At 43.2% G+C, this 19,724-nt stretch overlaps 1 protein-coding gene across 1 annotated transcript in view; it reads right to left on the bottom strand.

Moving 5' to 3' along the window:
* Dnhd1 (dynein heavy chain domain 1) overlaps positions 1 to 19,724 on the bottom strand; it is a 64,809-nt gene that overhangs the window by 31,394 nt on the left and 13,691 nt on the right. The window contains exons 8-19 of the mRNA XM_029538025.1: positions 16,863 to 17,117; positions 16,619 to 16,756; positions 16,436 to 16,487; positions 12,641 to 12,903; positions 12,312 to 12,555; positions 6,122 to 6,279; positions 5,301 to 5,426; positions 4,936 to 5,212; positions 3,223 to 3,350; positions 2,928 to 3,126; positions 2,480 to 2,574; positions 1,702 to 1,909 (exon numbers count right to left, since the gene is read on the bottom strand). Coding sequence (XP_029393885.1) covers positions 1,702 to 1,909; positions 2,480 to 2,574; positions 2,928 to 3,126; positions 3,223 to 3,350; positions 4,936 to 5,212; positions 5,301 to 5,426; positions 6,122 to 6,279; positions 12,312 to 12,555; positions 12,641 to 12,903; positions 16,436 to 16,487; positions 16,619 to 16,756; positions 16,863 to 17,117 — 2,143 coding nt within the window. The remainder of the gene's footprint in view (positions 1 to 1,701; positions 1,910 to 2,479; positions 2,575 to 2,927; positions 3,127 to 3,222; positions 3,351 to 4,935; positions 5,213 to 5,300; positions 5,427 to 6,121; positions 6,280 to 12,311; positions 12,556 to 12,640; positions 12,904 to 16,435; positions 16,488 to 16,618; positions 16,757 to 16,862; positions 17,118 to 19,724) is intronic.

Here is a 19,724-nt window from a genome sequence, read left to right as displayed (position 1 = left end):
AAAGGGATGGAAGGTGGGAGGAAAGAGAGGAAGTGGAGACTCTCCATGGGGAGACTCCAGGAGAGGAAGTGGAGACTCTCCATGGGGAGACTCCAGGAGACGCCATGAGAAAACACTTGGAGGGCAGAGATCCAGATCAGCGCTCAAATGCAAGTCACACTGGGATTTTCATTGGAAGGAAGCCAGACTAATTTAGAGGATTAAAGTAAAGCAATATTGCTCAGCTGTGTCCTCAAAGCTTGGTAAATAAATACAATAATCCAGTCTCAATTATTTGGGAGGGAGCTAGCTAGGTTAAGGGGAAAACTGCAACAAACCCTTATTTAAAAGCCACTAACACCTCAGTATTGTGGTCTATCATGCATTTAAATGTATGGTATTGTCAGTTTTTCACTGGGATGTAAGAGGGATATATCTGTTTGGCACAAAGGAGACCCATGAATTTAATAAGAAAAAGAATAAAAGAATGACTCTTTTTCTTCAACAAGGTGGTCAGTTGAGAGACATGCAGATCTTCCTGAAGACCCTTATGTGCAAGACCATCATCACCCTCAAGGTTGAGTCCAGTGACACCTTGACACCATAGAGATGGTGAAGGCCAAGATCCGAGACATGATAGGTATTCCATATAGCCAGGAGTGGCTAATATCACTGGCAAACTTCTGGAGGGTGTCTGCACCTGACTACCACATCCAGAAAGAGTACACCCTCCATCTGGTGCTATGCCTGCATAGTGGCCTCACTGAGGCATCCTTTGCTCAGCCCATCCAGTACACGTGTCACAGCCTACTGCAAGTGCTGTGCATGCCTGCAAACCCATGCTGTCAACTGCCTCAACAAGTGTAGCTACACCAACAACCTGTACCCCAATAATGAGGTCAAATAAGGTGAGGGCTCTACTTGGCCTGTGGCTCAGGTCCAGCAGAGCTTTCTTCTGTCAATTGGGAGAAAAAGAAAGAATGAAATGAATGAATGAATGAGTAAATAATAAAATGAGCAGGGTAAAATCCAGAGGACAGAGCACTGATAGGTGGAGAGAAATAACAAGGAATTGTTTTAAAGATGTATTTTTTTTTACATGTATAGGTGTTGTGTGTGTGTGTGTGTGTGTGTGTGTGTGTCTGTCTGTCTGTCTGTCTGTCTGATGCCCATGGAAGCCAGCATAAGGCACTGGATTCCTAGACTGGAATTACAAATGGTTGTGATGTACCATGTGCTGCTGGGAATTGAACCCATGTCCTTCATAAGAGCAATAAGTGCTTTTAACCACTAAACCATCTCTCCTGCCCCACAAGTAATTTCATAGGGATAACCAGATGGCTCAGCTAATAAAAGGTGCCTGCCGCTATCAATTCTGATAGTCTAATTTTGATGCTCTGGACCTACATGGTTGTAAGTAACACCTGTAGGTTGTCCTTTGATTTATATACCATGGCATGCAAAATCATTTTCTAGTACACCAGAAAAGGAACCTTGCTGAAGGAGCCAGGCATTGAGTATAGGAAGGAACTTGTGTGTAAAGAATTCCTGCAAAGATTGAGATATTTAGAGAGCTTGTAAGATACTATTTCACAACATATGGATGCCTCAGGTTATCCTTAAGGATGGGGCCTGACTACGGGAGCCATATTTGACAGGAATTGGTAGATGAAAAGAACCATTAGTTGGAGGCACTCATTGGATCATAAAACTGAGCCTCACCTGAGAGGAGGAAGGTGCCACTATCTTTGCCCACTAACTCCCACTGGGGGCTTCGGAGTGCTGGCCTTTTGGAGCGCTCTGGGGTTGGGGGCTTGTAGGGCACTTGCAGGATGAAGTTGAGCAGGCGCAGCTGGCGCCCCTCCCAGTACTGCTGCATCTGCTGTAGGATCTCTTGGGCATGAATTCGTTCCTTATCGTACTGCCAGACCTGGAAAAGGTATGTCTCAGAAACCAGAACTGGCTAGTGGCTCGGGAAGGACAGCCTTGAAACTGGGCCTTGAGGACTGAGTCTGAGACAGAACCCAGGGGCCTGAAAAGTGGAAGTCTCAGAGGTGACGGAGGAGTGGGACCAGCAGGCTTCAGCAGTGTGCTGGCAGCAGCAAACTATTAACACTTGGCCCAGTATTGCTGCTTCCACTGAGCAGTCTCCTAATGACTCCCACAGAGTAGACAATATCCTAGTCAGCCTGTGCCCCTTAGGGAACAAGTAAACATTGGCAGACATTTGTAAGTCCATGTGCCCACAACTTTGAGGCTGTTACTCACTTCCTTCTACCAGGGGAAGGAAGCATTTAGTCTGGAACTGCCCATCAGATACTCATCTGCAGATGGATAGGGACTCTTCCTGCCCTCCAGGATGTGATCCAGACCCAACTTCCTTCTTACCTCCATGCCACTCGTTGTCCCCACAGTCCCACAGGGCTGCTTTATAGGCCTTGGCTGGCTTTAGTACAAGTTTTTCATTTAAACCACCTCCACTCCTTCTTGTGAGCCCCACCTGATTGATTCGGTCTGCAAATTCCAGCAGTGGATAATTGAGCATCTGGCCCAGTGTAAGGAGGTCCAAGCTTCGTTGACTACCCAGCCCTAATGCTGGAATAGAACAGGCCGGTCAGAACAACACCCAGCACATAGCTAAACTGAGTGCATATCCCAGAGCTCATTTCTACCTTGAGCCCAGACCTGTAGTTCAAGATCAACCCAGAGCCAAGATCCCAGAGTCTAAGGTCCAAGACACAACTCATCCCCAAATCTGAGACTAACCCCCATTGCTTAAGAGGACCCTGTGTTGTAATGAACCAACACAGAAAAGTGTTTCCGGGGTTGAAATGAGTTTAGCATATGTAGGAAAGAGGAAGGTAGAACAATGTTTCTAGCAGGAGCAGCAGGGAATTGCTACAAACTGTTTTTTCCTATCCCTATCCCCTGTCTCTAACCAAACACACCTCTCAAGAGGGATTGAGTATTAGGATCCTGCAGCTGGAGGTTGCCCAGCTTAATAAGCAAGGGCAGGTAGGCTCGAAACTCCTCTAGAATGCGCATACAGCGTTGTAGCACAGGGCTTTGCTGCCCCAGGGCTGTGCCGAGCCTTGCAGCCTCTGTCAGCCAGGCATCTGTCTTCTCCCGGGCCATAGAAAGGTTGAACTGCATAGAAAAGAGCTCATTGTCAGCCTGACACCCTCCCACCTCCACCTGCCAGCTTCTGCCCCAGGTGAGAGCTCCTGGGAGGAGTGTCAGCACCTTGCTAAAAGCCATGCATTTCCACTCGCCCAAGTTTTCAGAGATGATCCGGTAAAGCCGCCAGATGCGCTGCTGCAGTACTATCAGCCGGTTCCCAGAAGCGGGAGGAGACATAGGCTTCTTATGCCCTGCAGAACACGGCTGGCTGAGACTTGGGTTGTTGGGGGAATGGGCCAATCAAAAGTCCAGAAAAATAGATGAGGTGTGCCTATGTAAATCTCTCAGTTCAACAGTGAAAGTGGGGCCACCCAAAGAAAGAATTCCTGAGGACTCACCATAGTGGTAAACTAAAAGGGCTTCCCCTCTATCTTACTCACCCACTCAATTCCAGCCACAGAGGACTTGATTATATAGCTCAGGTGTGCACCAGGTACACTCCCTGACCAGGAGTTGACTCTTTTATGGGAAACTCTTGCCACAGAGAACCACCCCTCATATCATCACCTCCAACTCTAAGAGCTTGCTGCAGCAGTCTCTTCTTCATGAAGCCTATACAGACTCTCCCATAAAACACTGTTCTCTAACCAGCTGGAGTTTTCAGACACTCTTTCTTATCCTGCTGTTTCCCCCCCCCCTTTGTCATTACCTATCACTTTCTAATATGCTATGTAATTTAGTTATATTTGATAATTATTTATCGTCTTTCTTCTCTAGCTGCAATGTTGGTTCCATGACAAAAGATGGTTTGCCATTTGTTTGTTGGTGTACTTTAAACTCAGTACATAGACACTAAGCAAATAAGTGTTGAATGTTAAGTGAATGAACGCTCAAAAATTGAGGATGGTTATTAAATCATGAGGATCTAAAGTACTAGAATATTTTTACAGAAACTAGGATTAGGTGAGGAATTGGGGACAGAAGGAAGTGCATACACTGCTATGCAGTTCCCTGGGCCTAGCACTGCATGGCCTGAGTCCTCTACCCTGCTTTTCCATCAACAATCCAGACTCCTAACAGGAAGGGTTGAGTCTATGGTTGACATCAGTTAGAATACGAACTGATGGCTTCTTAGTACTCTGGGGGAAAAAAGTTCCTGATGAAGGATGGTTCTAGAGTCCTAGAGCATCTCCTACTCCACATAGCCCAAAGGCCCAGTTGATAGCTGACTAAGGAGCAACTCACAATGCACCCTTTCAAGAGATAAGTGGCTACAATTGGGGAGAGAGCCCATGCAGAAGGGAACCAGCCTGGCTGTACACCTGTAGAAAAAGCTGGTCTCAGATCAGCAGCTCTGTCCCGATCTCCTGTGGAGCAGTGAGACTCTCACCAGCCTTTTCTTCTAGATATGTTGTCTGGAGGCAGTAGTCAGCAACCCCATCAAGATCTTATCTCTACTGTTCTTATCTATGACCTGCTGCTTAGAATAGGACAACACTGACCAAGGCTACACACAAGTTACATGTTTACAACGAGTATATACATTTCTTCTGAATCAGCATCCAACCCTGCACCCATTTCATTCTAATGAAACATTAAGTTGTTTGCTTTCCCTACCAGACTGTGAACTCCCTGTGTCCACTAACGTAACAGCTGAGACATAGAACAAACGAGGCTAATATGTCCTCCCGTATTTGTTTGTAAAAGAGACCATGGAAGGTATGTGATTCCCAAGGCTTGCTGAGGTTCACAGAAGACACAGCACCCCAAGTCCCAGCCCTTATCTTAGATGAAGGGTCCTCCCAGGGTAAAAATAGAGACAATGATGATCAGTACCAGTGAAGGTGCAGTAAGCATTGCATAGGGCATTGAAGTTATTGAGTATGTTCAGGAACTGATGCTCCAAGGCACCAAGCTGTTGCTCAGTGCTCCTCTGTTCTTGTGAAGGATCCATAAAGGGACCAGACAGTGCCTTCCCTAGCAGGCCTTCCAGCTCTGCCAATGCTGCTGCCATCAGCTGCTGCAGCCTGGGCACAATGGCATGTTGCTTGCTGAGCAGGAACTCTGAAACCTGGCTTCTTTCAAACTGAAATGCCTCCCATAAATCTAGAAGCTGTGGGGCAAGCAGAGGACAGTTGGGATGTGGTTATAGAGGAGGGAGGCCAGGAGAGATTGAATGAGTCCTTATAGTAGTCTCTTACCGCGATGTCTAGAGTCTCATTCTCAGCAATGAAAAGGCTATAGTGGTTTCGGATGAGGTCATGGAGTGATCGGACATATTCCACTCGCTCCTCTAGCTGGCAGTATTGCTCATTGGCTTCATTCAGCTGCAGAGGTGACAGCATGAGACCAGCACCCCAACAACCCTGCCTACCTTTTTGGACTCACCCTCAAGAGGAAATCCCATCTTCCAGGATTGACATCTAGAGGCTCTAAACCCAGATCCAGCCTTTAAACCATTTGAGATCAGGGGGACTTGCTTTTGACTCAGGTCTTAAAGGAAGTCTAATTCTTATCCCCCAGACCTGATAATATATCCCTCACAGACCAACTGTCCCAAGATACAAAGACACATCTTAGAAAGCAGTGGTTCTCAACCTTCCTAAAGCTGTGTGATCCTTTAATATAGTTCTTCATGTTGTAATGACCCCCAACTATAAATTTTTTTTGTTGCTACTTTATAACTGTAATTTCACTGTTAAGAATCATAATATAAATATCTGATATGTGACCCATGTAAAAGGATTGTTTGACTCCTAAAGGTGGCATGACCCACATGTTGAGAACTAATGTCTTAAAGCAAGATTCTCTCTTGTTCCTTAGGGGTATGCTCCTGATATGAAGAAGCAGAGTACCACATAAACAGGGCAAGAATCAGCAAGGACAGATGACATAATGCAGTCAATGCTTAAGATTCAAACCCCGTAAAGAATGCAACAAATATCTAAAGAAGAGTGTGCTGAGCCTTTGTGCAGGCCGGGTCCTGGCTAGCTATGAGGAAGAAGGGATGAGGAAAGCTCACTTTCTGGGAGCACTGTGCAATGGCATGGATGTCTGAGCTGATGGTTTGGAAGACCCGCAAGAACTCAGTCAGTTCTGTCATCAACTGCTGATTCCGGCTCCAACATTCATTTTGCGCCTGTTCAAGAATGTTCTTCCTCAGGTTATTTAATTTGGTTCCTGGCAATAAGAGTATATGGTGTTAGGGGATGTGTAGAAGTAAGCATATCAAATTAATACACACGAGAAAATGGGTAAGACAGAACGTTTCCTCATAATATGACAATAGAGGTAAACATATGGACATAAAGGGACAAACACAGGGGGTTCTCAGTGTGATAAATCCTCTGAACTGCCGGGAGCAACCAGCCCTGCATAGTAAAGAGAAGTGGGCCTGAGAAGTCTTGAGGAGGCCTCTGCAGAGGAGGGTATTGAATTGAATGCACGAAGAGTCCTAACACTCCAAGCAACATGGAAGTGAACATTCATGAACCCTTGTCTGTGTTTCTTTGGAGTCTTTCTGACTTCTAGGTGAAGGGACACCAAGAAGAGGATTAAAACTGCCTTTTTCTGTTTCTTTTGGTTTGGTTTGGTTTGGTTTGGTTTGGTTTGGTTTGGTTTGGTTTGGTTTGGGCTTTTTGAATACATGGCCTTACTCTCATCTTCCACCAAGCCTAGCATATCTTTTGCTTTTGCAGATTTAAGAAAAGCCATTGGGATGGACATAGGGTTAGAAGATAATCTACCATTAATAAGAAGAACACATTCATTGTCTCAGGAAGCAAGAATAAGGGGGCTATAGTGATGTCTCAGATGGGCAAAGGTACTTGCTAGCAAGTCTGACAACCCGAGTTCAGTCCTCAGCACCCACATGGTGGAAGGAGAGAACTGATTCTCATGAATGTCCTCTGACTTTCACACCCACACACTCATGCTTGTGCATACATGCACCGTGATATGTGCACACACACAAAACAAATATATAAATGTAATTCTATTTATTTATTTATTTTAAAGATTTATTTATTATTATTATACATAAGTACACTATAGCTGACTTCAGAATCTCCAGATCTCATTACGGGTGGTTGTGAGCCACCATGTGGTTGCTGGGATTTGAACTCAGGACCTTGGGAAGAGCAGTCAGTGCTCTTACCCGCTGAGCCATCTCCCCAGCCCAATGTTTTATTTTTATTACTTTTAGTTGTACTAGTGGTGTGTGTGTGTGTGTGTTGCTTGGTTGGTTGGTTGGTTGGGGTATGTACAAGGAATCGTAGGTGCCAGAGGAAGCCAGTTAAATTTGATTTCCTGAGTGTGTACTTGGGATACTGGGAATCAAACTCAGATCCTCTGGAAGAGCAGCTGTACTGGCCAGTTGTGTGTCAACTTGACACAGCTGGAGTTATCACAGAGAAAGGAGCTTCAGTTGGGGAAATGCCTCCACGAGATCCAGCTTCAAGACATTTTCTCAATTAGTGATCAAGGGGGGAGGTCCCCTTGTGGGTGGTGCCATCTCTGGGCTGGTAGTCTTGGGTTCTATAAGAGAGCAGGCTGAGCAAGCCAGGGGAAGCAAGCCAGTAAAGAACATCCCTCTATGGCCTCTGCATCAGCTCCTGCTTCTTGACCTGTTTGAGTTCCAGTCCTGACTTCCTTGGTGATAAACAGCCGAATAAACCCTTTCCTCCCCAACTGCTTCTTGGTCATGATGTTTGTGCAGGAATAGAAACCCTGACTAAGACAGCAGTACACATACTTCATCACTAAGCTATCTCCGCAGCCCCAAGTATATTGTTCTTTTACAAAGAAGGCAGAAATAATATCCATATGATATAATTCATTGACTCTTAAGATATCAGTAGTAGTATAAGTTATTATTACTTTAAATACTACTAAAAAGAAACAATTAAACTCTGACTGCTACAATGGTGTAGGAACTTTTCAAGTTTAGTTGTGTTAAAATAGGCATAGGACATCAAAATGCAATGTAAAGATATATATCACAAATCCAGTACTGAGTACTTATTATATGTCAGACATTATTTCAAGTACTTCACATGCATTAATTTGCACTACCTTCATAGGCTCCCCTTGAGTAAGTACTGTTGTTTATACTTATTTTATGAATAAGCACATAAAGGCTCAGAGAGGTTAGCTGTACTTAGTCCACTTTATGCAATGTAGAATAGTGATTCAGATTTAGAGAGCTTCGCTTTGCTCCATTATAGTTCAGGTTATAAACATAAAATAGAGTTAGACATGTATACATATAGTCTGTGGTATACACATATACCATATATAATATTACAATTTTATTTTATTTTATATACTGTAGTGGGTTGGACTGGTATTGCTATATATTCAAAAGCTAAATACTGGCCCCCAAGATCTGGTTGGTCCCAGATAAGGAGAACCTTACATACATCAAATGATGTTATGTAACCTTGTTCCCCAAGTTACCTTAGGATCCTTTATTTCCAACACAGAAACTGCACTCAGGTCCAGTGGGATCAATGTTCTGCTAACGCACACACACACACACATACACACACACACACACACACATCAATAAAAGGCTAAAGCCTGTGGTTGGACAGTTGGATAGAGGTAGGTAGGTTTTCAGTTACCTGGCTGGGGGTTGCAAGTAGAGAGAAGAGAGGAAGAAGAGGAGACTAACAGAAGAGGAAGGCACCATAAGAGGAGATGGACATGAGCACATAGCCAGGTGAAACAGCAAGTAACAAGGGACATGTGGGTGGGATATAAGTTAAAATAGCTCCAAACCCCTCCGGTATAGGCTTACAGCTCATAAATAAAACACCTGAATCATGTGTCTTTTATATGGGGTAGCTAGAATTTGTAATTCCTTTTATTATATATACTATATAATGTTATATAGAAAGTAAACCCACCTACCCCCTATTAGCATCTATGCAACTGATAGGTAGAATTGTGAGTTTGGAGGGCAAACAATTGAGATCCACTGTGAATGGCACTTTCAGAGACTTGGAAAGAGTATACAAGAGAACTAGGCACCGAGAAATGAATCTGATGAAACCTACCAAGACGGAGCTTTTGAAGAGCACCTGTGCTGAATAGAGCACCTCCCTTGGTGAGGATGGCCACCAGGCCACCGAATGCTGCTGCTGTGGTACCAGGAGGACCATGTGGGAGTGCAGCAGTGCTGTCACATGACATGAAGGGGCAATGGTGTGAGCAAGTGTTAGGGCTCCTTGCATCTAAGAGCTGAGTGAAGATGAACTGGAAAACATTTGAGAGAGATCAAACAGGAGAAGAAAGGCAAAGACTTAGTGTTAAGTTGGGTGTGGTGTATTTCTACCTTTCTCTGTTCAAGTGGGCTTAGAAAGAAATGGAGCAGAATTAACATCAAGGATGGTCAGCTAAATGAAGCAGATAGAGAATAAGAGGAAGTAAAAATGCCATTGTTTCTATCAGTTACTTATAGAAGTAATTAAAAAAATAAAGCCAAAAAAGGAAAAAAATATTTTATTTTTCTTCCTGTAATCCCGAATGACATATTAGCATGACACATTACCCTGCCTCCGTTACAGAGAAACCAAAGCTGAGTGTCTTGCATCACAAAGCTAGAGAGAAACAGAGCTAGGGCACGAGGACACTCAACTCTGAACTGAAGAAGTCAGTGGGTCCTGGGGGTACAAATGAGAAAGAAATAAAGACCCTGGGCAGTGCCAAAGTACCCCAGAGCTGCACATGTAGCAGAAGATGGCCTAGTCAGCCACCACTGGGAAGAGAGGCCCCTTGGTCTTGCAAACTTTATATGATCCAGCACACGGGAAGGCCAGGGCCAAGAAGTGGGAGTGGGTGGGTAAGGGAGCAGGGGTGGGGGGGTATAGGGAACTTTCGGGATAGCATTTGAAATGTAAATAAAGAAAATATCTAATAAAAAATAAATAAAATTAAAAAAAAAAAAGAAAAGCCTGCCCAAGTCAGAGAAAATGAACCAGTCCTGTCTTGCTAGAAGAAACCCCTGCCCCTGAGATGGAAGCCTCAGTGGTCCATAAAAACTCATGAGGTCTGTGCATTCATCCAGCTGGGAGCAATAGCCGGGATGGCTAGGCAGGCAGGTGCTATCAAAAGGTTCCCACCTTCATAAAGAAAGCAGGCCTGTGGTGGTGGTGGTGGTGGTGGTGGGGTGTGTCTGTCTGTCTGTCTGAGTCCAGTACTTACTCCTGTAAATAGATACTATGGTTGAGCCTGTGAGAGGATCAAAACAGCCTCCATATTTCCTAAGGAAGCAAAGCAGTGGCTTCCTAATTTACCTCACCATAAGCTTCTGTGAGGCCAGCCAGCTCATAGCTAGTACAAGACAGCATAAGCCATTCTTCCAACAGGAAATAAGAAAGAGTAGAGGGGAGATGAAAAAAGAGAGAGAGAGAGACTATAAGCCAGAGTTCTCAGGACTAGGAATATCAATAATTGGCCTTGACCTAGTAGAGTATGACCTACAAGGAGGGCTCGGAATAAGAGAGCAAGCCTCTAATGCCCACACTTGGGAGGCAGAAGCAGGCAGAGCTTGGATTTTTTTTTTCTGGTCTACAGAGTGAGCTCCAGGACAGTGAGAGAAAACCTGTTTAGAAAATACAACAATGGGCTGGAGAGATGGCTCAGCAGTTAAGAGCACTTCCAGGGACCCTGAGCTCAAATCCCAGCAACCACATGGTGGTTCACAACCATCTGTAATGGGATCCAATGCCTTCTTCTTGTGTATCTGAAGAAAGTAACAGTATACCCACATACATAAAATAAATAAATCTTTTTTAAAAAGAAAATACAACAACAACAACAAAATGAAACAAAAAAAGAAAAGTAGATGGACTGAAGAGGGAACAGACCAGAGTGTTCTAAAGTCCCACTTTTATATGAAACTTTGGGAAGAGGCCTCCTTAAATGGCTCCCTGTGTTGATTGTAAGCAGTCACTGCATAGTAAAAGTTGTAGTGTGCTGTGTTGTGGCAGGAAGGAGATGAACCCAATATTTACCAGTCCTCCTGATCCCAAATGACCAGAGATACCACAGATAGCAGAACATTGATCTCACTGAGCCTTGTTGCAGTTTCTGTGTTGGAAGTAAGGGATCCTAAGGTAACATAGAAGTGGTCAGTTAAGTCAAGTGGCAAACCCAAGAGACAAGAAAAAGACTTCATTAAACTCCCAAAGAGCTGCCATGGCAATAGGCGCCATGGCTATGCCAATTCAGCAAAGGCTGGGGCTGGAGAAACAGCTCAAAGGTTAAGAAAACTTTCTGTTCTTGTAGAGTACCAAAGTTTGTTTCCCAGAACCCATGTTGGACATGACACCAGCTCCAAGAAATCCAATGCCCCTCCTATGCACCCTGTACCCTACACACTGTGAACTGCACTATACACACACACACACACACACACACACACACACACACACACATTTAAACAGAAAAGGGAAAATATGCACAGAACACACGCCAGCTACACCATTCTGTAATACAGCAGCACCAGAATCATCAGTATCAAGAGGGCTAGGACCAGGCAAGGGAATGTTATACTCTGTGTAGATATTGTACAATGTAGTGGGCTGCCCTGGTGCCAGGGTTCCTATGGAAGCAAAATGGAGCAGAGAATACTTGAGAATAAAAATCAGTGGTGTTAAGAATTCTGAACTGACCAAATATTCAAAATAGAGTGAGCTGGCCCAGAGTGGCCACTGACAATGGGAAGAGTCCTCATTAACTAGGAAGAGTGCACTCTTTTGCCACAGTCCACAGAGGTAGGACGACAGTGTGAGGCAAGAACAGAGAGGAAGTTCTCACGCGTGCAGATGGTAGCAGAAATTTTAGCAGCATTATACTCAAGAAAGGAGCATCCTAGATTCCCAAGACTCTCTGTGAAGAAATCCAAACTCAAGCTAAGCTTCTTAATCATATTTGGTTTGACCTTTCTTTATAAGAATAGAAATGTTTTCATTAACTGGAACATTATTCCTAATGAATACAGGGAATTCCAAAGTGGAATCCAGGAAAGCCAAAAAGAGCCATACTTTTGATGGTAAAAAGAAGGGGCTAGGAACTAGAGCTTTGGAAGGCCACAAAGGTACAAAGAGGGACCTGAAGCAAAGCTTCCTAGAGGATATTCTAGCCCCATGGTAACCCATGTGCATGGATGTAAGGAGGGAGACATAGGGAAGACAAGAAGCACTTACCCAACTCTTCTTGGACGTCACGGCCACTCAGGAGCAGCAACTTGCCTTTTGTCAGTAATTCGACAGGCATATTGGAGACACGTTCCTGCCACTTTTTCAGTTGGATTACCAGATTTACATAATCATTAATAGGAGAGCCTCTCAGGTCCTCTAGCTTCTGAGAGTTCCAGGCTTTCAGGAACTCATAGATGACTTCTACCCACTTGTGTTTATTGCAGAATTCCTGCACCTCCTGCCTCATATCCTATGGACAAATACAATGTGTAAAGCAGAAGTCAGCAGCTGTAATGGGAGCTGGCAGCCAGCAGCCAACTCCTCTAAGCTCTCACCTCCAAGAGTGCCTGTTGTACAGCCAGCGCCTGTTGGATTCCAGGATTCTTGTCCAAGTCCTCCTGCACATGATCATAATTGGGGTGCAGAAACTGACCCCGGAGCCTGTGCCCACGGACTTCCAGGACATCAGTAATTGCATGAGACTTCCAAGGCCACACATATCCTACATTAGGGCCACAGAAGAGGTGAACAGCATCGCTGGCCTTTCCATGAAACTTGGGCATCAGAAATTCTGCATTTGAGTCCTGGTCTTTGTTGTCTAGTGGAACACATGATATAATAGTCCATGAGCACTCTCTAAAGCCCTACACAAACCTTCTCTCTACCACGAATGCACACACTCGCTGCACACTATGCTCCCATTCCCTGCTTCTGGATGAGTCTATACATATATCATCAACATTAATTAACATAGTACAGCAAATCCATAGGAGGAGCAGATCAGCCAGAACTCACATGTTGATAATAGAACTTGCCTACTGTAAGCAGAAAGGGAAATTATTACAACTTATTGAGTTTCAAAGAAACTAAGAGATGAGAAAAGCAAAAGTATTGTAGGCTGAATATCTAGAGTCTGGCTAACTGGCACATCTCCTAACAATATCTTCTCTGACTCAGCTTCTTCTGGCTCAACTGTCACCAACTCTCTTCTCTAACACTATTCTATGACCCTGGAACCTCCCCTCTCTTTTTTTCCAACTTAATTCTGAATTGACAGCTCAGATGAATCTAATTGTCAAAACCTACATCACATAGGCTATCTAGCTGCAAGGAGACTAGGAAGTGCACTTTAGGAGTATTCTGCCCTCTACAGAACAGAGAAAGAGAGAAACAGATGCATATTGATTGACTATGCCAAGAAATTATCCTCGGGCCTGCCTTCTCCCAGTAACATTTTAGGAACTGGTTAATTGCCAGAGTTAGTATTTTTGGTAAAAAGGCATGCCAGCAGGAAGAGTTGATAGCTCACATCTCGAAACTACAAACAGGAGGCAGAGAGCACACTAGGAAGGGTAAGAGACTTCTGAAGCCGCAAAGCCTGTCTTCATGACACTTTTTCAACAAGGCTACACTGTAGTGTGATTTATTTTGTGTGCCTAGCCCTTCAAAGGACCATGTGCCCTTCAGAGTTGGTTGCCTCCTAGAATTCTGGGATCTAAGAAAAGCCTGCAGAAGCTAAGACAGAGGAATAGGATTAGGGTTAGAGAATAATAGGGTACAGCTGGCAGAAGAGGAGTGGTTCCAGGAGATAGAGAGTAGGGTCAGAGAGCAGGGTTAGAGAAGACAGTTGGTGACAGTTGAGCCAAGAATGGGCCAGAGAAGATATTGTTAGGAGACAGTAGCAGAAAAGAGAAACATAAAATAAAAGCTACACCACACTGCCCATTACTATGCAAGTAGTTCCACCAACAGAGGAGCAAGTATTCAAGCATCAGAGCTATTCTCCTTCAAACCACCACACTGACATGTGGAGTCTACATTCAACTATACCCAGAATCCAACTAAGTCTCCCCACATCCACCATCATTTGACCAAATTCATCCAAGCCATGTCATTATTATCTTTCACTGCCTTTGCAGAGGATAGCTTAGAAATATGGAGTCTACTTGACTTACACTACGCAAGCATTCCATTGCTAACAACCTGGGATCCCCACCTGTACTGAAATGTAGCTGAAGGGTAGACTCCACTTCAAACAATGGAATAAGTTATTTCCCTTAGCAAGTTCTTGTTAACTCCCCCTTGTGGTTAGTTTCTATTCAGACATGTTGCAGAATATTTCTAGGAACCAGAGGCAGGGGTCCAATTCAGTGTGAACCAGTTTTGAATTCAGACACAGTAATATGTTCAGAGCAAACTTGCAGGGTAAATCCTTTATTTACTATTTATGCCTATGCATAATTGGGCATGCTTATGATCAAAATCGATGCATCATAGGAAAAGACAGGCACAACAAAGTTAGGTTTGCATAACCCAAGCCTGTTGATTCAAACAAAGAAATCAATCACACTATACCACTTAGCAACTAGCTCTTCTTCCTCTTCATAGAGCCCTCAAAAGGAAGCCACAAGCTCTTGGCACTCTAGCCCAAGTGGCCTGCTGTTCCCTTGCAGTGGGTCCTGTACTGTCTCTTTCAATAAAACATCTTGCTGCTTTGCTATTTGTGTGTGATCTCTCAATTCTTTCAATAGCATGCCAAGAACCTGGAAACTCCTGGGCCAGACAGTAAGGATAGGAAACACTTCTGCAATAACCTTCCAGCTTTTTCTTGCTTAATAATACCTTATAGCTTGTTCCACATACAAACAATAACAATGTTAACAACAGAACGGATTCTAAGATGTCAATAATAAAAACTATTTTTAAATCTCTGCAAATACTCACATGAAAATGACAAAGCAATTAGGAACTCAAATAGGTAATATTTTTAACAACTAGGGTAAAGGCACAAGTCCCAAAGTACCAGTGAGTGGGCCAAGCCGGTCATGGCCTCAAGATACCAGCATTTATGAGTATGTAAAACACAAATACTTTTTGCCACTTAATCTAAACTTACTTTTGGAAAATATGTCTCCAACAAATGTGATCTATATGTGTTTATCTACACAAAATACAGACTCCTTTTCCAGAACCTTTTCCTTCTTGTGAATGATTCCATAAAACTAACTTCATTTTTCATTCTTCTTCATGAAGATATACCAGTTGGCTAGAAAATTAAAAGGTATCTAATGCTTTTAATGATTTTTTATGACAGCATTATTACCCTGAAGAAAGGAGATGTTGCCAGGCATGTTGGCACATGCCTTTAATCCCAGCACTCAGGAGGCAGAGGCAGGTGGATCTCTATGAGTTCAAGGCCAGCCTGGACTATACATTAAGTTCCAGGAGGGCCAGGGTTGTTACCATATCTTGAAACACACACATACACAAAGTGATATCAAGATGTATTTTCTTTCGGATGGTTGACAAAGTTGAGATTTTGGGCTGGAGAGATTGCTCAGTGGTTAGAGCACTGGCTGCTCTTCCAGCTGACCAGGGTCATTTCCCTGCAACCACATGGCTTACAACTGTCTGTAAACTCCAGCTTCAAGAGATGCAGCACATGGGCTGGTGAGATGGCTCAGTGGGTAAGCACACCCAACTGCTCTTCCAAAGGTCTGGAGTTCAAATCCCAGCCACCACATGGTGGCTCATAACCATCCATAACAAGATCTGAAGACAGCTACAGTGTACTTACATATAATAAATAAATAAATCTTTTTTAAAAAAGAGAGAGATGCAGCACCCTTGCAAAACACCAATGCACAAACCATTTTTAATTAAAGTTTTCTTTTTAAAATTGAGGATTAATATCTCAAACCTCAACCTTCCTTATCATAAATTGCACAGCCACAGGAGCTAAAGCAGAAGTTGAACAAGCAGAGCTCATCAGACAAGCACACATTAGGATAGCAATCAAACTCAACAGAAAATAAAGTGTACATGAAAATGGAGGAAACCTGGGATGTGAGGTGAATCAGGGAACAGACAATGTATCCACACACACATACCCATCACACACATGAATTAGCAAGCACGTGTACATAAGCACATAGATTAGCGTGCACAACTCCCTCTAGACTCTACTTCCCAGTAGGCATGAACATTACCCAGCTTAGAGCTGCCCTATTACATCCAAGGTCTGACCTGTACTGGCTGACTCTCTTGTCTACTTCCTATGCCATTTGCAGTCTACATGTGCCCTTCCCCTCCATTCAGACTTCTTATCCCATCTCAGCCCCTTTAAATACCTTCAGAATACAGGAGATCTCTGGAGGTCCTCAGATCTGTAGACTGCAGTACCTTCACATCAGAAAACAGAGAAGGAACAGAAATAGAGAAATAATAGGATTTTAGTCAGGCTGAGAACTTCAAATTTCATAAGGGATAGGACTAGGAATTCCAAGAGCCCACCCTCTGCCCAAGTCAGAAACCTTTAAGGCAGAGGTCTTGATAGCCTGCAGGCTCTTAATGAGATCCTGGATTATAGATTCAACACGGGGCATAGGTGACAACTGACCATTGTCATCAAAGACCAGCTGTGATAAGAGAAAGGGGTTTTGCCTTGGGGCCTATAAAAGAAAAATCAGGAGTGGTTGTAGGGTCAGATGAAAGTACACACCCCACCCCCATATAGTCTGGTTTCTGATTGCCTTCCCACCCCTCCCACCACCTCACTTGCAGAGTATTGGCTATAAAGGAAGATATTTCATCTTCTAAGATGGATACAAGGTTCTGACAAATCATGTAGTCAATCAGGCGGGCAAACTTTCCCAGCTTCAACGACCATGTTTCGGCCTGCTTCAGCTTCTTCTCCAGATGTCTGCACAGTGTCCTCTGAAGGTATATGGAGCCTTGGCCTTTCCTGATTCTGTTCCAGTTTTGCACTCTCTCCTGCAGGCCCTGTTGCATTTGATATGTGTCTTCATGAATCTTTCAGAGTAGAAAAGGAGAAACACACTGAAGATAAAGGATGGGAAGAGAAGCAGCTACTCACTGTAAACAATGAGGCCTTGGTGTCTAGAATGCAGACATGCATGTGCAAGGCTCCTTTTTAGTAGAGATTGACTCAAACACTTTTAAATGACTTGAGAAGACATGTAAGAGGATTTATATTTAGAGGACACATGTGCTAATGTGACAGGCCAGGCCTATCAATGGAAAGACCACAGGATAAGGCAGCTGACCTTGGTGGTACATACCTGTAATACCAACATTTGTAATATATAGGCAAGAAAATCAGGAGCTAAGGGTCAGCCTGAGTTATGAGACTATGCCTCAAGACAAACAAACAAACCCCAGGTAGAACCTATTAGAAAAAGTTGAGTATAGTTCATAGAGAATGTCACAAGGCAAAGAGTAGATAAACATTGCATGACCAAAGCCAGCAATGATTGCAGGATTTGGACTCTAACCATTAGGTCTGGATTAATGGAGCCTGCTGAGAAATATAATGTCAACTTATATTGTATTTGTCTTAGTCAGGGTTTCTATTCCTGCACAAACATCATGACCAAGAAGCAGCTGGGGAGGAAAGGGTTTATTCGGCTGTTCATCACCAAGGAAGTCAGGACTGGAACTCAAGCAGGTCAAGAAGCAGGAGCTGATGCAGAGGCCATGGAGGAATGTTCTTTACTGGCTTGCTTCCCCTGGCTTGCTCAGCCTGCTCTCTTATAGAACCCAAGACTACCAGCCCAGAGATGGCACCACCCACAAGGGGACCTCCCCCCTTGATCACTAATTGAGAAAATGNCTTGNAGCTGGATCTCGTGGAGGCATTTCCCCAATTGAAGCTCCTTTCTGTGATAACTCCAGCTTGTGTCAAGTTGACACAAAATGAACCAGTACAGTATTATAAGCTTTATGGGAACTGATAGAGACTTTCAATTGAAGGGAAGTTGGTGTGAGGAGTCTCTTCATGGGTTCTTCTCAGACTAGGAAGATTTTAAACTGACAGAGGCGGAGAGTTTTCAAGTCTCTGCATTTGTCCAGTTGGGGAACCTAAGAGATACGGGAAAGTGATGTTTGGCCACACAGAAATGATGGCCCTTGACTCTCTGTTCCTTGCCATGCTCTACTGAGCCTGTGATTAGAGCTGACTGGTGGCTTCGAATTCTATTTCTGTTCTGTAGGAATCCAGGTGTCAGTGTTCTGAGAATAAGTTGAGCCCTAAGCAAACCCATTCTCAAAACTGGGGAAGTGTCATCTTTGCTTTATTGATATCCTCAAAGCCTAGTATTTCACACCTCGTAGCCCTTTATAGTTTGATACAGTGGTTCTCAACCTTCCTATTGCTGTGACCCTTTGGCGCAGTTCTTATGTTGTGGTGTCATTGTGACTTCACAATTGTAATTTTTCTACTGCTATAAATAATATAAATATCTGATATGCAGCCTCTCTGGGGGTCACCATCCACAGGTAGCACATCATCATTACATTTTCTAAAACTGTAAAACCTACCCACTCTCCTGCAAGATCCTTGAGGAGGGAGTCTCCATCATACCTTTCAGGGTTTTTCCCTTTGTTTGACATAATATTTGGTACACAGTAGTTCCATTGTATATATATGTTTTGAGGACGAATATAATGCCTTCCATTAAAAAGGCCCCCGGTTGCTAATCAGCATAAAACCATACAAATGACAATAATAATTACTACTGAAAAACATAATCAGTATACAGTTTTAAAATACCAGTACTAGTCACAATAACTTGGAGGTTATAATTCTTTTAAACTTGTTAAACATAATTCCTATTCCTAATTTTAAAAACTCTTAGTAAGTAAGAGAGAGCCACAAAAATAAACTTCTTTCTTTAATGTCTCAAAACTATTTTAACTCTTCATGATGCTGTGTTTTAGTGGGCAGTGGAATGCCCATTAAATGAGTGCATTTATTCAGCACCAATAAACATCATGGTTTGAATCGTTTGGTGCCCAGCTGCAGGATGCCTGAGCTCACATCTCCCATCCCTGCCTCCGGAAGGTGACCAAGGCAGGGAAAGGTTTCATTCTGTTCCATGCAGCAGCAGACAAAGTGGCTCTATGCATTTAATGCTTGTCTTTTAGTTTTTAAAATGATGTTTTTGGTATTAAAGTTTAAAATTCAATATGGAAACATGCACTGATATTTTGTAATTTATAATTTTTATAGTTTCTTTAGAACACTTGCCTTAGCACATATAAGTGTCTGGGTTCAATATTCAGGACTATGAAGGAAAAAAAATATACAAAAATATACAAAACCCTTTTCTAGATTGAAATAATAGAAATCTGCCTCATATTGTAAATTATTTATTTTCATTTCAAGCAGATATCTTTTACTCACAGTGAGTGGTAGTGGAGCAATAATTAGAAAACAATGGTCTAGTGAAAAATGTTCAAGAATCTAATGCCTAGAATCTTGGTTAAGAGAAAGTAACAAATTTGAAACACCAAAAAATCCATCTTCTTGACCTTTTTGTATATATTGGATATTAGTCCTCTATCAGATTTAGGATTGGTAAAAATCCTTTCCCAATCTGTTGGTGGCCTTTTTGTCTT

This window comes from Mus pahari, chromosome 1, assembly GCF_900095145.1.
Source record: "Mus pahari chromosome 1, PAHARI_EIJ_v1.1, whole genome shotgun sequence".
NCBI lineage: Eukaryota > Metazoa > Chordata > Mammalia > Rodentia > Muridae > Mus > Mus pahari.
The sequence above is the reverse complement of the archived record's forward strand: the minus strand, read 5'-3'. Positions and strand labels throughout refer to the sequence as shown.